The sequence below is a fragment of the Hyla sarda genome, chromosome 5 (assembly GCF_029499605.1).
Source record: "Hyla sarda isolate aHylSar1 chromosome 5, aHylSar1.hap1, whole genome shotgun sequence".
In the NCBI taxonomy this organism is placed as follows: domain Eukaryota; kingdom Metazoa; phylum Chordata; class Amphibia; order Anura; family Hylidae; genus Hyla; species Hyla sarda.
Genome location: NC_079193.1, coordinates 6,653,867 through 6,670,209, shown reverse-complemented (window position 1 = coordinate 6,670,209; position 16,343 = coordinate 6,653,867). Strand labels below are relative to the sequence as shown.

Here is a 16,343-nt window from a genome sequence, read left to right as displayed (position 1 = left end):
TATCTACCTACACCCTACAGAGCCTCCATATATCTACCTACACCCTACAGAACCTCCATATATCTACCTACACCCTACAGAACCTCCATATATCTACCTACACCCTACAGAACCTCCATGTATCTACCTACACCCTACAGAACCTCCATATATCTACCTACACCCTACAGAACCTCCATATATCTACCTACACCCTACAGAGCCTCCATATATCTACCTACACCCTACAGAACCTCCATATATCTACCTACACCCTACAGAGCCTCCATATATCTACCTACACCCTACAGAACCTCCATATATCTACCTACACCCTACAGAGCCTCCATATATCTACCTACACCCTACAGAGCCTCCATATATCTACCTACACCCTACAGAACCTCCATATATCTACCTACACCCTACAGAGCCTCCATATATCTACCTACACCCTACAGAACCTCCATATATCTGCCTACACCCTACAGAACCTCCATATATCTGCCTACAACCTACAGAGCCTCCATATATCTACCTACCTATATGTCTCCCTGTATCTACCTACACCCTACAGAACCTCCATATATCTACCTACACCCTACAGAGCCTCCATATATCTACCTACACCCTACAGAACCTCCATATATCTACCTACACCCTCCAGAACCTCCATATATCTACCTACACCCTACAGAACCTCCATATATCTACCTACACCCTCCAGAACCTCCATATATCTACCTACACCCTACAGAACCTCCATATATCTACCTACACCCTACAGAGCCTCCATATATCTACCTCCACCCTACAGAGCCTCCATATATCTACCTACACCCTACAGAACCTCCATATATCTACCTACACCCTACAGACCCTCCATATATCTACCTACACCCTACAGAACCTCCATATATCTACCTACACCCTACAGAACCTCCATATATCTACCTACACCCTACAGAGCCTCCATATATCTACCTACACCCTACAGAGCCTCCATATATCTACCTACACCCTACAGAACCTCCATATATCTACCTACACCCTACAGAGCCTCCATATATCTACCTACACCCTCCAGAACCTCCATATATCTACCTACACCCTACAGAACCTCCATATATCTACCTACACCCTACAGAACCTCCATATATCTACCTACACCCTACAGACCCTCCATATATCTACCTACACCCTACAGACCCTCCATATATCTACCTACACCCTACAGAACCTCCATATATCTACCTACACCCTACAGAACCCTCCATATATCTACCTACACCCTACAGAACCTCCATATATCTACCTACACCCTACAGAACCTCCATATATCTACCTACACCCTACAGAGCCTCCATATATCTACCTACACCCTACAGAACCTCCATATATCTACCTACACCCTACAGAGCCTCCATATATCTACCTACACCCTACAGAACCTCCATATATCTACCTACACCCTACAGAACCTCCATATATCTACCTACACCCTACAGAACCTCCATATATCTACCTACACCCTACAGAACCTCCATATATCTACCTACACCCTACAGACCCTCCATATATCTACCTACACTCTACAGAACCTCCATATATCTACCTACACCCTACAGAGCCTCCATATATCTACCTACACCCTACAGAACCTCCAGATATCTACCTACACCCTACAGAACCTCCATATATCTACCTACACCCTACAGACCCTCCATATATCTACCTACACCCTACAGAGTCTCCATATATCTACCTACACCCTACAGAGTCTCCATATATCTACCTACACCCTACAGAACCTCCATATATCTGCCTACACCCTACAGAACCTCCATATATCTACCTACACCCTACAGAGTGCCCGGACCAGTCTTTCCTGACCTGTGGCTAGTTCCCAGCCTTTCTTTACAGCCTTCGGACATATAGTTTTACAGCAGCCGGAGAGTTACAGTTTAGGGAACAATGGTCCAGACCATCAGGTACCAGCCTAATACTTCTATATATCTATATATAAAGGACTGTGTTTGACTATAGTGCGGTGGGCCCAGTCACATGACCCTCCCCCTCCACCCACAATATACAATGTCCTCTATGCCCGGCACCATGTTACACTATTATTACTATAATGATACTTACAAGGCTCCGGCTTCCAAGTCGTAGGCCTCCTTCACCTCCACCTTACTGGATGAATCGTCTGCAATAAACAAATCACCAATTACTTCTATCCAGGGCCCAAAATACCACCATGTGCCCTCCAAGACACAAGGGGATCAACATGACAACGCCCTTCAACACTTAACCCCTTCTGACTGGGTGCCACAACATACTGATAACTAACAATCTTAGTGTCACAACACACGGGGGCCACAACACTGGGTGCCAAAAGATACTGGTGCCACAAGATACTGGTGCCACAAGATACTGGTGCCACAACATACTGGTGCCACAACATACTGGTGCCACAACATACTGGTGCCACAACATACTGGTGCCACAACATACTGGTGCCACAACATACTGGTGCCACAACATACTGGTGCCACAACATACTGGTGCCACAACATACTGGTGCCACAACATACTGGTGCCACAACATACTGGTGCCACAACATACTGGTGCCACAACATACTGGTGCCACAACATACTGGTGCCACAACATACTGGTGCCACAACATACTGATTTAAAGTGACGGCTGCACCAGGTGCCTGTTGGAGATCAGCAGCACAGGCTGCGTCCACTTTAAATCAGTGAGCAGCGGTGGCCCCTGACGTCACACTGAGGAGTGGAGCAGGAGGACATCACTAGTTAGTGCCGCACAGAGGATGTCGGAGCCGCTGAGACGCCAAGCCCCCGCACCTGAGCGCACCGGGGAACACACGACGTATGAGAAAGGTTATGACACAGCGGGGGATCAGACAGAAGGGGGTAGGATTGTAGGAGATGGGGCACAGGGGGTTATAAAGGAAAAAATGAAGGGCCACAGGGAGGGGAGATAGGGGGGGGGTCAAAGGAGGGAGATAGAAAGTAGTACGGGGGGGGGTGAAGTGGCAAAGGGTGTGATGAAATGGCACAGGGGTAGCAACCACATTTGTAATGCTAATACTAGATACTGGGAGGTACATTGAGGGGTGTGTCACCAAATTATGCACATCTAAAAAGATGTCACCACCATGAAAAGTTTGGAAAGCTCTGCGTGACCTTTAAAGGAGATATACAGGAAAAAACTATTTTTTTTGCTATATATCAACAAGTCCTCTCTGATGACACCTGTCCTGGGAACCTCACAGTTTAGAAGCAAATCCCCATAGCAAATCTCTTCTACTCCGTGCAGTTCCCGAGACAAGCAGAAATGTCAGCAGAGAGCACTGTTGTCAGAAAGAAAAGAACAACTCAACTTCAGCAGCTGATAATTATTGAAAGGATTAAGATTTTTTAATAGAAGTAATTTACAAATCTAGGTTAAAAGGAGGATTTGGAGTGGCTCTAATTACTACATCATTTATACTGCTGCTGAGGAAAAGACTGAGTATAGGCTTGAAACGCGTCCAGCCCCCCAATACGACTATTGAGACCATTTACATAAGCCTTCTGTGAGTCCCGCATCCATAGGTGTCTTACCCAGTCAGTTACTCTGAACAGAAGCGCTGGAGCTACAACACTCAGAGCCCACCGCCAGTCACGGCACTTCTATCCTAGGAGACGGCAGAGTCTCCCAGCAGTGTCCTCTCCCGCAGTGAGAGATACAACGGTGTCTGTTCCAGCAAAGCGCACAGGAGAGAGTGCAGGAGAGATCGCAGTATCTCCAACTATCCCCAAAAGCCGCAGGAGAGACCGCAGGAGGGATCGCAGCAACAGCATCCTGACAAGCATCGGTCCCGGGGCGGTGAGCATAACTGTATCATTCTACTAACTGTTACAACTGCCGGCAATTATTCCAACTCTGTTACCAAGGGATATAACAGCGCTACATTGACATGCTTTAACCCCTTAAGGACTCAGCCCATTTTGGCCTTAAGGACTCAGACAATTTAATTTTGACGTTTTCATTTTTTCCTCCTCGCCTTCTAAAAATCATAACTCTTTTATATTTTCATGCACAGACTAGTATGAGGGCTTGTTTTTTGCGCGACCAGTTGTCCTTTGTAATAACATCACTCATTATATCATAAAATGTATGGCGCAACCAAAAAACACTATTTTTGTGGGGAAATTAAAACGAAAAACGCAATTTTGCTAATTTTGGAAGGTTTTGTTTTCACGCCGTACAATTTATGGTAAAAATGACGTGTGTTCTTTATTCTGAGGGTCAATACGATTAAAATGATACCCATTATTATATACTTTTCTATTATTGTTGCACTTAAAAAAAATCACAAACTTTTTAACCAAATTAGTACGTTTATAATCCCTTTATTTTGATGACCTCTAACTTTTTTATTTTTCCGTATAAGTGGCGGTATGGGGGCTCATTTTTTGCGCCATGATCTGTACTTTTTTTTGATACCACATTTGCATATAAAAAACTTTTAATAGATTTTTTATCATTTTTTTTTTTATAAAATGTATTAAAAAGTAGGAATTTTGGACTTTTTTTTTTTCGTTCACGCCGTTCACCGTACGGGATCATTAACATTTTATTTTAATAGTTCAGACATTTACGCACGCGGCGATACCAAATATGTCTATAAAAAAAAATTTTTAAGCTTTTTGGGGGTAAAATAGGAAAAAACGGACGTTTTACTTTTTTATTGGGGGAGGGGATTTTTCACTTTTTTTTTACTTTTACATTTTTTTTTACACTTGAATAGTCCCCATAGGGGACTATTCATAGCAATACCATGATTGCTAATACTGATCTGTTCTATGTATAGGACATAGAACAGTTCAGTATTATCGGTCATCTCCTGCTCTGGTCTGCTCGATCACAGACCAGAGCAGGAGACGCCGGGAGCCGGACGGAGGAAGGAGAGGGGACCTCCGTGCGGCGTTCTGAATGATCGGATCCCCGCAGCAGCGCTGCGGGCGATCCGATCGTTCATTTAAATCGCGAACTGCCGCAGATGCCGGGATCTGTATTGATCCCGGCACCTGAGGGGTTAATGGCGGACGCCCGCGAGATCGCGGGCGTCGGCCATTGCCGGCGGGTCCCTGGCTGCGATCAGCAGCCGGGATCAGCCGCGCATGACACGGGCATCGCTCCGATGCCCGCGGTTATGCACAGGACGTAAATGTACGTCCTGGTGCGTTAAGTACCACCTCACCAGGACGTACATTTACGTCCTGCGTCCTTAAGGGGTTAATGAACTGGATACTGACCTATTTAACTATTCACCAAAAGACTTATTAGACTGTGGTTATATTGCTATACATAAATAGCCCCATTGGTTGCTATTAGTTACCAATATCTAAGGAGGACCAAACTCTAAAGAGGACCATTCGTTGGATATCTTATACTTTCATGTCTTAAATAACATTTTATATTTATGTATAATTTATTTTAATTTTATTTGCAATTTTATCCATACTATATTATTTGTAGGGAGTGCCGTGGCTCTACAAGGGCCCTGTAAGTCACGGTACTTACCACGTCTTACAAACAATTCGATTATTATAATAAATATTAATATTTAACATAATCAAGCCAGTTGTGTCCATACATCATTTACCCTGAGCCCCGATTCTTTCTTGTAATTTACAAATCTGTTTAACTTTCTGGAGCCAGTTGAAAAAAAGTTTTTTCCTGGAATAACCCTTTAATCCCCTCCTCACACATCACATCTGTACATTCCGTGCAGGACGGCGGCCGAAGCTCCACTAGGGTACCTACCGCTGTGCAAAGACAAGTGGCGCGTCGGGGTGGAGGCTCCATCGAATATGGCCCTGTCCAAGAAGTCGATGGTGGATTCTGTGTAGACGATCTGAAAGACCTGGCCCAGCAGGGAGCACAGTTCTTCCGCAGCCGCCTGTCGGGGGGGAAAGGAATAAGTAAATGTGCACGACGATACAATAGGTGCGGACTGTGGTGGAAAAAGATGGCGGGGGGTAGTTACTTTATTCTCTGTCGCCAGTATGACCAGGCAGCAGGACTCCACGGGGCCCGTCCCGCACTCCGACAGCGATCCTGAGGTCAGCACTTTACCGCTCTCGGCAGACAGGCTCTGACTGGGGGAGATCCCGGGGTCCTGAGCTGGAGAAAGAGACATCAGTCATCAGTATGTGGATATATAGACCAGTGTTTCCCAACCAGGGTGCCTCCAGCTGTTGCAAAACTACAACTCTCAGCATGCCCAGACAGCCAACGGCTGTCTGGGCATGCTGGGAGTTGTTGTTTTGCAACTGCTGGAGGCACCCTGGTATGGAAACACTTGACTAGGAAGGAGAATAAACTTTTAGTGATCATCAGTAGTGACTGATACATTGTAACAAACAATCAGCACAGGAGAGATTCGTGTCGCCGGTCTCCTTGAACTTGGTTCATCCTGAACATCCTGGTTCACGAATAAAATTCCGAAAACTGACACTGAACCCAAGCATTGAGTATAAATGTACATACCTATAGGTGGCCATCTCTATACACTGCAGTGCAGCTTTTCCCAAGCAGGGCGCCTCCAGCTGTTGCAAAACTACAACTCCCAGCATGCCCGGACAGCCAATGCTGGGAGTTGTAGTTTTGCAACAGCTGGAGAAATCCTGAAGGGGAAACATTGGTCTATACAGGATGCTAGGGATGTCCCAATACCATTTTTTTGTTTGTTTTTAAGACCGAGTACGAGTACTAATACTTTTTATTTAGAGATGAGCGAACTTACAGTAAATTCGATTCGTCACGAACTTCTCGGCTCGGCGGTTGATGACTTTTGTTGCATAAATTAGTTCAGCTTTCAGTTGCTCCCATGGGCTGGAAAAGGTGGATACAGTCCTAGGAGACTCTTTCCTAGGACTGTATCCACCTTTTCCAGCCCACCGGAGCGCCTGAAAGCTGAACTCATTTATGCAGGAAAAGTCATCAACTGCCGAGCCGAGAAGTTTGTGACAAATCGAATTTACTGTAAGTTCGCTCATCTCTATTTTTCTTAAAGGGGTATTCCAGGAAAAACTTTTTTTTTTTTTTTATATATATCAACTGGTTCCAGAAAGTTAAACAGATTTGTAAATTACTTCTATTAAAAAATCTTAATCCTTTCAGTACTTATGAGTTTCTGAAGTTAAGGTTGTTCTTTTCTGTCTAAGTAATCTCTGATGACACGTGTCTCAGGAAACGCCCAGTTTAGAAGCAAATTCCCATAGCAAACCTCTTCTAAACTGGGCGGTTCCCGAGACACGTGTCATCAGAGATTATTTAGACAGAAAAGAACAACCTAAACTTCAGAAGCTCATAAGTACTGAAAGGATTAAGATTTTTTTTTATAGAAGTAATTTACAAATCTGTTTAACTTTCTGGAGCCAGTTGATATATAAAAAAAAGTTTTTTCCTGGATAACCCCTTTAAGTACTCGCCGATACCAATTACCAATACTTTTTTCAACGTCATGTGACATTTTTTTTATTCCTTAAAAGGAAGTACTCTGGTGCAGACTGCTCCTGCTCCGTCCTGCCCGGGCTGCAAAAAATGAAAATAAACCATCTCTCACCGTCCTGGGTTCCCGCGGAGCGCCACTACAGCTGATCGGTCCTCCGGTCCATCCTCTTCATACTTCCGTGTGAACGAAGCGTCACATGGCGCTCAGCCTATCGCCGGCCGCCGCGATGTTCAGCCTCTGCCCATGATAGGCTGAGCGCCATGTGACGCTTCGTTCACACGGAAGTATGAAGAGGATGGACCGGAGGACCGATCAGCTGTAGTGGCGCTCCGCGGGAACTCAGGAAGGTGAGAGATGGTTCATTATCATTTTTTTGCAGCCCGGGCAGGATGGAGCAGGAATACTCTGCACCAGAGTACTCCTTTAAAGGGGTACTCCACTGGAAAACATTTTTTTTTAATCAACTGGTGCCAGAAAGTTGAACAGATTTGTAAATTACTTCTATTAAAAAATCTTAATCCTTCTAGTACTTATCAGCTGCTGTATGATCCACAGGAAGTTTTTTTTCTTTTTGTAATTTCCTTTCTGTCTGACCACAGTGCTCTCTGCTGACACCTCTGTCAATTTGAGGAACTGTCCAGAGTAGGAGCAAATCTCCATAGAAAACCTCTCCTGCTCTGGACAGTTCCTAAAATGGACAGAGGTGTCAGCAGAGAGCACTGTGGTCAGAAAGAAAGGAAATTCCAAAAGAAAAAGAACTTCCTGTGGACCATAACAGCAGCTGATAAGTACTGGAAGGATTAAGATTTTTTAATAGAAGTAATTTACAAATCTTTCTGGCACCTGTTGATTTAAAAATAAATAAAAATAAAATGTTTTCTAGTGAAGTACCCCTTTAAGGGTACGTTGACACGGGCGGATCCACAGTGTATTTTACTCTACAATTCCGCCACTGAAGGACCGCTACGTGGTGACTTTATGTGCCTGCCCAGAGCGGCAATACGCTGCAACGAGCAGACACACTGCGATGTGCGAGTCACAGCGCGCATGCACAGTGTGCTCGCACATCGCGGCCCCTGTCCTAGCTCATAGTGCAGGGGATCGGCCGCGATGTGTGAATGTACACCGTGCATGCGCGGCGACTCGCACATCGCTTCAGTGTGTCTGCTCATAGCGCCATATTGCTGCTCCGAGCAGGCACTTCTAAAGGCAGCGGTCCATTAGCGATGAATTAGTAGCGTAAAATACGCTTTAGATCCATCCGTGTGTACGTACCCTTAATGGGAATAAGGTTTTTTTTGGTTTTTTTTGCGTTTTTATAAGAGAAAGGGCTTTTTTATGTTAAAATATATATACAGTGATCCCTCAACTTACAATGGCCTCAACATACAATAGTTTCAACATACAATGGTCTTTTCTGGACCATTGTAACTTGAAACCCGACTCAACATACTATGCTATGGAATCTGCGAAACGTGTCAAGGGCTGGAAGAACCAACCACTCAGAATGGGCATTCACTGGTAACACCCCTGTATTCCTAAATTGTATGCATTGACTGGTGTCTGGTAGCGCCCCCTACAGTACAAGGAGGTATTACATGTCCTGTACTACTCTTTACCTGTATTACTGAAGTGTATGCACTGACTGGTGTCTGGTAGCGCCCCCTACAGTATAGGGAGGTATTACATGTTCTGTACTCTTTACCTGTATTACTGAAGTGCATGCACTGACTGGTGTCTGGTAGCGCCCCCTACAGTACAGGGAGGTATTACATGTTCTGTACTCTTTACTTGTGTTACTGAAGTGCATGCACTGACTGGTGTCTGGTAGTGCCCCCTACAGTACAGGGAGGTATTACATGTTCTGTACTCTTTACTTGTGTTACTGAAGTGCATGCACTGACTGGTGTCTGGTAGCGCCCCATACAGTACAGGGAGGTATTACATGTTCTGTACTCTTTACTTGTGTTACTGAAGTGTGTGCACTGTCTGGTGTCTGGTAGCGCCCCCTACAGTACAGGGAGGTATTACATGTCCTGTACTACTCTTTACCTGTATTACTGAAGTGTATGCACTGACTGGTGTCTGGTAGCGCCCCCTACAGTATAGGGAGGTATTACATGTTCTGTTCTCTTTACCTGTATTACTGAAGTGTATGCACTGACTGGTGTCTGGTAGCGCCCCCTACAGTACAGGGAGGTATTACATGTTCTGTACTCTTTACTTGTGTTACTGAAGTGCATGCACTGACTGGTGTCTGGTAGCGCCCCATACAGTACAGGGAGGTATTACATGTTCTGTACTCTTTACTTGTGTTACTGAAGTGTGTGCACTGTCTGGTGTCTGGTAGCGCCCCCTTACAGTACAGGGAGGTATTACATGTTCTGTACTCTTTACTTGTATTACTGAAGTGTATGCACTGACTGGTGTCTGTTAGCGCCCCCTACAGTACAGGGAGGCATTACATGTTCTGTACTCTTTACTTGTATTACTGAAGTGTATGCACTGACTGGTGTCTCGTAGCGCCCCCTACAGTACAGGGAGGTATTACATGTTCTGTACTCTTTATCTGTGCCAGAGTTAGCTGCTCCTTTGGACACCAGGTGAGGGCGGCTTTATCTTACTTTTTTTTCTTTTTTAGGACATTGCGTGTTCTGTACAGGACCCTGAAGAAGCTTCTTTCCTCTACATAGACCAGTATTTCCCAAAGAGAGTGCCTCCAGCTGTTGCAAAACTACAACTCCCAGCATGCCCGGACAGCCGAAGGCTGTCCGGGCATGCTGGGAGTTGTAGTTTTGCAACAGCTGGAGGCACCCTCTTTGGGAAACACTGACATAGACAGTGATTTACAGCTCCCAGCAGCTCTTTATTACTTTTATATGTAAGGATTTGCTTTATCTATATTAGTATATTAGTTATCTACTTATTTATCTTTAATCCTCACTTTTTCCTATTTTTTGGATGACATTTTGGTGGCTTCAGAACCAATTACCAGGTTTCCATAGAGTTCTGGTCTCAACATACAATGGTCGTCCTGGAACCGATTAATATTGTAACTTGAGGGACCACTGTATATTTTTTATTTTATTTAAACTTTTTTGAAAAGGGGAGTGATTACATTTTTTTTTTTTTTTATTGGGAAAAGGGTTAATTCACGTTTATTATTTTTTACAGATTTTTTTCCCACTTTTTAAGTACCCATAAGGGACTATTACATGCAATGTGTAGATTGCATACACTGATCAATGCTTTGCCATAGCATAGCAGTGATCAGTGTTATCGGCGCTTCTTTACTAATGCCTGCCATGGCTGGCAGCAAAAAAAGGAGCGACGATCAGAAGCGCGGGGATCCCGATCAGCATCCCTGAGCTACCCGGCTGTACATCTCAGGACTTTTAGACGCCGCGATCAACTCTGATCAAGGCGTCTAAAGTATTAATGTGGGTCCCGGATATGATGTGCGCTTATAGTTCTGGAGCGGAGAGTGCAGGCCACTTACCGCACCTCCGTGATACCTGCCGGCGGGAGTCCGGCCAGCAGGTATCGGATCAGGTATCGGGGACATCTACAACTACTCGTGCAAATGTCCAGTATGGGAACATCCCTACAGGACGCCATCTTGCAGCATTTACCTGTTTTGAGCAGCACCAGGTGCAGGCAGTCGTCCCGGATGTAGGAGACGGCAGCGATGTCGTGTATGGGGACCCGCAGGATGATGTCCTCCCCGTCTCTCCACACCACCTTTACGTTGTAGGCGGACAAGCTGATGACCGCGTCATGTTCCTGGGTGAGATGAGCCGGGAGCTGGTGCAGTCGCTGTGTACGCCAAAGCAAGACGATAAGTAAATGCGCTAAAGATGGGCGCTCTGCAGGACAGATACATCTCCCACAATGCCCTGCACTACTGACCAGTCAGACACAACCATGGAGCTTTTATATGAATTCTAATGAATGGGAACACAACAAAGAAACAGCAGCGGAGGCCCCTCCCCCTTATTATGGCTCCTCCCATTTATGTGAAGCAGTAGAGCTGCAGTGTAAAGCATGGTGGACTAAGGACTAAGCATCAGCCTGAGATGAAATCACTGACTATAGATGTGGAAAGAATAATACGTTCAGATTGTGCAGTAGATATAGATAGATATGAGATAGATAGATATGAGATAGATAGATATGAGATAGATAGATATGAGATAGATAGATATGAGATAGATAGATAGATATGAGATAGATAGATAGATATGAGATAGATAGATAGATATGAGATAGATAGATATGAGATAGATAGATAGATATGAGATAGATAGATAGATATGAGATAGATAGATAGATATGAGATAGATAGATAGATATGAGATAGATCGATAGATAGATATGAGATAGATAGATAGATATGAGATAGATCGATAGATAGATATGAGATATATAAATATGAGATAGATAGATAGATAGATAAATATGAGATAGATAGATAGATATGAGATAGATAGATATGAGATAGATAGATATGAGATAGATATGAGATAGATAGATATGAGATAGATATGTGATAGATAGATAGATATGAGATAGATATGAGATAGATAGATATGAGATAGATAGATATGAGATAGATATGTGATAGATAGATAGATATGAGATAGATAGATAGATAGATAGATATGAGATAGATAGATAGATATGTGATAGATAGATATGCGATAGATAGATATGCGATAGATAGATAGATATGCGATAGATAGATATGCGATAGATAGATATGTGATAGATAGATATGTGATAGATAGATATGAGAGAGATAGATATGTGATAGATAGATATGTGATAGATAGATATGAGAGAGATATGAGATAGATAGATAGATATGAGATAGATAGATATGAGATAGATATGAGATAGATAGATAGATAGATAGATATGAGATAGATAGATATGCGATAGATATGCGATAGATAGATAGATATGTGATAGATAGATATGTGATAGATAGATATGAGAGAGATAGATATGAGATAGATAGATATGAGATAGATAGATATGAGATAGATAGATATGAGATAGATAGATATGAGATAGATAGATATGAGATAGATAGATATGAGATAGATAGATATATATGAGATAGATAGATATGAGATAGATAGATAGATAGATATGAGATAGATAGATATGAGATAGATAGATATGAGATAGATAGATATGAGATAGATAGATAGATAGATATGAAATAGATAGATAGATATGAAATAGATAGATAGATATGAAATAGATAGATAGATATGAAATAGATAGATAGATATGAAATAGATAGATAGATATGAGATAGATAGATAGATATGAGATAGATAGATAGATAGATATGAGATAGATAGAGATGAGATAGATAAGAATTAGATAGATATATCTATCTTAGACATAATATGTCACTTACCTTCGCATTGTCAAGAAGTTGCAAAATTTCTGTCCGGCTGGAAGGATTGAGGTATCCGGGGATGGAGGTCAGCTGCCCTAAATACTGGAGACCAAAGAAAAGAAAGGATTTTAGGACCGTGAATGTATTATCACCTGCTATCGGCTTCCGTTAATCCAGTGACTCCCTAGAAATTACAACAGATAAAGTTAAAAATAAAATAATACAATTTTCACCACCTTTGGTTGTATTTACATTAGGGCCAATATGGAGTCTAATCGCTATTTTCCCCACCTCACAGATAGCAGAAGCTTCGCCTATTATTATACCGCCCCCTAGTGGTAGAGCAAATCTCTAGCCAGGAAGAGACTTCTCCAGGTGGGGTGTACGATCACGGCCTCACACACTCCTCTCACCTTCACTTCTTTCTCTATGTAATCGTTCAGCAGCACATCCGGCTCCACGCGATGCTCGGCCTGGGACGCGGTTACGGTGTGCAGAGGCCTCCGCTCCGTCACCTTCTCCTGAGCCTTCTTGTCTCGCCCCTTCTCCCCCTTCAGGAACACCCGTTTGAATGGAGACACGATTCCAGGCTGCTGGGAGAGAGGACGAGACGTTAACAAGATCCGACCGGTCGTCTTATATATGGAATAATAGGAAAATCTGATTACTAAAGCAAAAGAGGGACGAAGCGGGGAGAGAGGACGAGACGTTAAAGGGGTACTCCACTGGGCAGTACTAAATGTTCCGAACACTCTTTTCGCGCTGTGGGGGTCGGCCACTTCCCTCGTGACATTATGGTTACGCCCCCTCAATGCAAGTCAATGGGAGGGGGCGTGACGGCCGTCACGCCCCCTCCCTTAGACTTGCATTGAGGGGGGCGTGGTCGTGACGTGGGGCATGGCCGACCCCCACAGCGCAAAAAGAGCGTTTGGAACTAACTAGACTTGCATTGAAGGGGCGTGGTCGTGACATCACATGGGGCATGGCCGACCCCAACAGGGTGAAAAGAGCGTCTGGAACTAAATGGAGTACCAGTGGAGTACCCCTTTAACAAGATCCGACCGGTCATCTTAAATATGGAATAATAGGAAAATCTGATTACTAAAGCAAAAGAGAAACGAAGAAGGAGAGAGGACGAGACATTAAAGGGGTACTCCACTGGGCAGTGTTCGGAACTAAATGTTCCGAACACTCTTTTCACGCTGCGGAGTCGGCCACTTCCCTCGTGACATCATGGTTACGCCCCCTGAATGCAAGTCAATGGGAGGGGGCGTGACAGCCGTCACGCCCCCTCCCATAGACTTGCATTGAGGGGGGGCGTGGTCGTGACGTGGGGCATGGCCGACCCCCACAGCGCAAAAAGAGCGTTTGGAACTAAATGGAGTACCAGTGGAGTACCCCTTTAACAAGATCCGACCGGTCATCTTATATATGGAATATTTGGAAAATCTGATTACTAAAGCAAAAGAGGAACGAAGCGGGGAGAGAAGACGCCGCCTCAAACCTGAATCTTGTGACATCTTAGTAATTCAGATCTGGACTGTATGACCAGAGACAAGACCGACCCCACCACCTCACTCCTCAGCTCAGGATGCACTAGTAATTAGATTTTTTTGGGAAATCTTTAAATGTAGGGGGCGTCAGCAGAGAAGACCAATCCTTCATATATATGGAATAATCTATCATGACAGAAAAATCTAATTACTACGGCACAAAACAAATCCTGGTGATAAAACCAAACAACCACCCCCTAGACAGACTGGTTACTAAGGAAGCATTGCCTAGCAACCAGACTGATTCACAACAAAGCTTGATTGACCAGGAGCAGGGAGGAGCATCTGCCCCACCGCTTCGTTCCTCCACTAGTAATCAGCTTTTTGGGAAATAGTATAAAGACTCCTGATAGGACATGTTGCATCCGTTCAATACACAGTGTGACTGGTGTCTACCAACCCCCCCATTAGATGTATAGTATGTGGCGTCATTTTTCATTCCTTGAACTAGGTTCATCCTGGACATCCTGGTTCACGAGTAACGTTCCGAAGACTGACACTGAACCCAAACAGGGAGTATAAATATACACTGCTCAAAAAGGGAACGTAAACAACACAATGTAACTCCAAGTCACTGACACTTGTGTGAGATCCCACTGTCCACTCAGGAAGAACACTGATTGATAATCAATTTCACATGGAACAGACAACACGTGGAAATTATAGGCAATTAGCAAGACACCCCAATAAAGGAGTAGTTCTGCAGGTGGTGACCACAGACCACTTCTCAGTTCCTATGCTTCCTGGCTGATGTTTTGGTCACTTTTGAATGCTGGCGGTGCTTTCACTCTAGTGGTAGCATGAGACGGAGTCTACAACCCACACAAGTGGCTCAGGTAGTGCAGCTCATCCAGGATGGCACATCAATGCGAGCTGTGGCAAGAAGGTTTGCTGTGTCTGTCAGCGTAGTGTCCAGAGCATGGAGCCGCTACCAGGAGACAGGCCAGTACATCAGGAGACGTGGAGGAGGCCGTAGGAGGGCAAAAACCCTGCAGCAGGACCGCTACCTCCACCTTTGTGCAAGGAGGAGCAGGAGGAGCACTGCCAGAGCCCTGCAAATTGACCTCCAGCAGGACACAAATGTGCATGTGTCCACTCAAACGGTCAGAAACAGACTCCATGAGGGTGGTATGAGGGCCCGGCATCCACAGGTGGGGGTTGTGCTTACAGCCCAACACCGTGCAGGACTTTGGCATTTGCCAGAGAACATCAAGATTGGCAAATTCCCCACTGGCGCCCTGTGCTCTTCACAGATGAAAGCAGGTTCACACTGAGCAAGTGTAACAGAGTCTGGAGACGCCGTGGAGAACATTCTGCTGCCTGCAACATCCTCCAGCATGACCGATTTGGCGGTGGGTCAGTAATGGTGTGGGGTGGCATTTCTTTGGGGGCCGCACAGCCCTCCATGTGCTTGCCAGAGGTAGCCTGACTGCCATTAGGTACCGAGATGAGATCCTCAGACCCCTTGTGAGACCATATGCTGGTGCGGTCGGGTTCCTCCTAATACAAGACAATGCTAGACCTCATGTGGCTGGAGTGTGTCAGCAGTTCCTACAAGAGGAAGGCATTGATGCTATGGACTGGCCGCCCGTTCCCCTGAATCAGATTGAGCACATCTGGGACGTCTCGCTCCATCCACCACAGACTGTCCAGGAGTTGGCGGATGCTTTAGTCCAGGTCTGGGAGGACATCCCTCAGGAGACCATCCCCCACCTCATCAGGAGCATGCCCAGGCATTGTAGGGAGGTCATACGGGCACGTGGAGGCCACACACACTACTGAGCCTCATTGGGACTTGTATTAAGGACATTACATAAAGTTGGATCAGCCTGTAGTGGGGTTTTCCTCTATGATTTTGAGGGTG

At 44.7% G+C, this 16,343-nt stretch overlaps 1 protein-coding gene across 5 annotated transcripts in view; it reads right to left on the bottom strand.

Moving 5' to 3' along the window:
• The window catches only part of CCM2 (CCM2 scaffold protein), a 65,517-nt gene that overhangs the window by 19,416 nt on the left and 29,758 nt on the right, over positions 1-16,343 (bottom strand). For 3 of the 5 annotated variants that reach the window (XR_008843757.1, XR_008843758.1, XM_056518785.1), the window contains exons 3-8: positions 13,340-13,519; positions 12,945-13,028; positions 11,146-11,329; positions 6,044-6,180; positions 5,821-5,956; positions 2,128-2,185 (exon numbers count right to left, since the gene is read on the bottom strand). Coding sequence is in view for 3 of the 5 variants with exons in the window: in XM_056518785.1 (XP_056374760.1) it covers positions 2,128-2,185; positions 5,821-5,956; positions 6,044-6,180; positions 11,146-11,329; positions 12,945-13,028; positions 13,340-13,519 (779 nt within the window). In the remaining 2 variants the exon portion in view is untranslated. The remainder of the gene's footprint in view (positions 1-2,127; positions 2,186-5,820; positions 5,957-6,043; positions 6,181-11,145; positions 11,330-12,944; positions 13,029-13,339; positions 13,520-16,343) is intronic. The other 2 variants (XM_056518786.1, XM_056518787.1) reach the window with 2 other exon arrangements.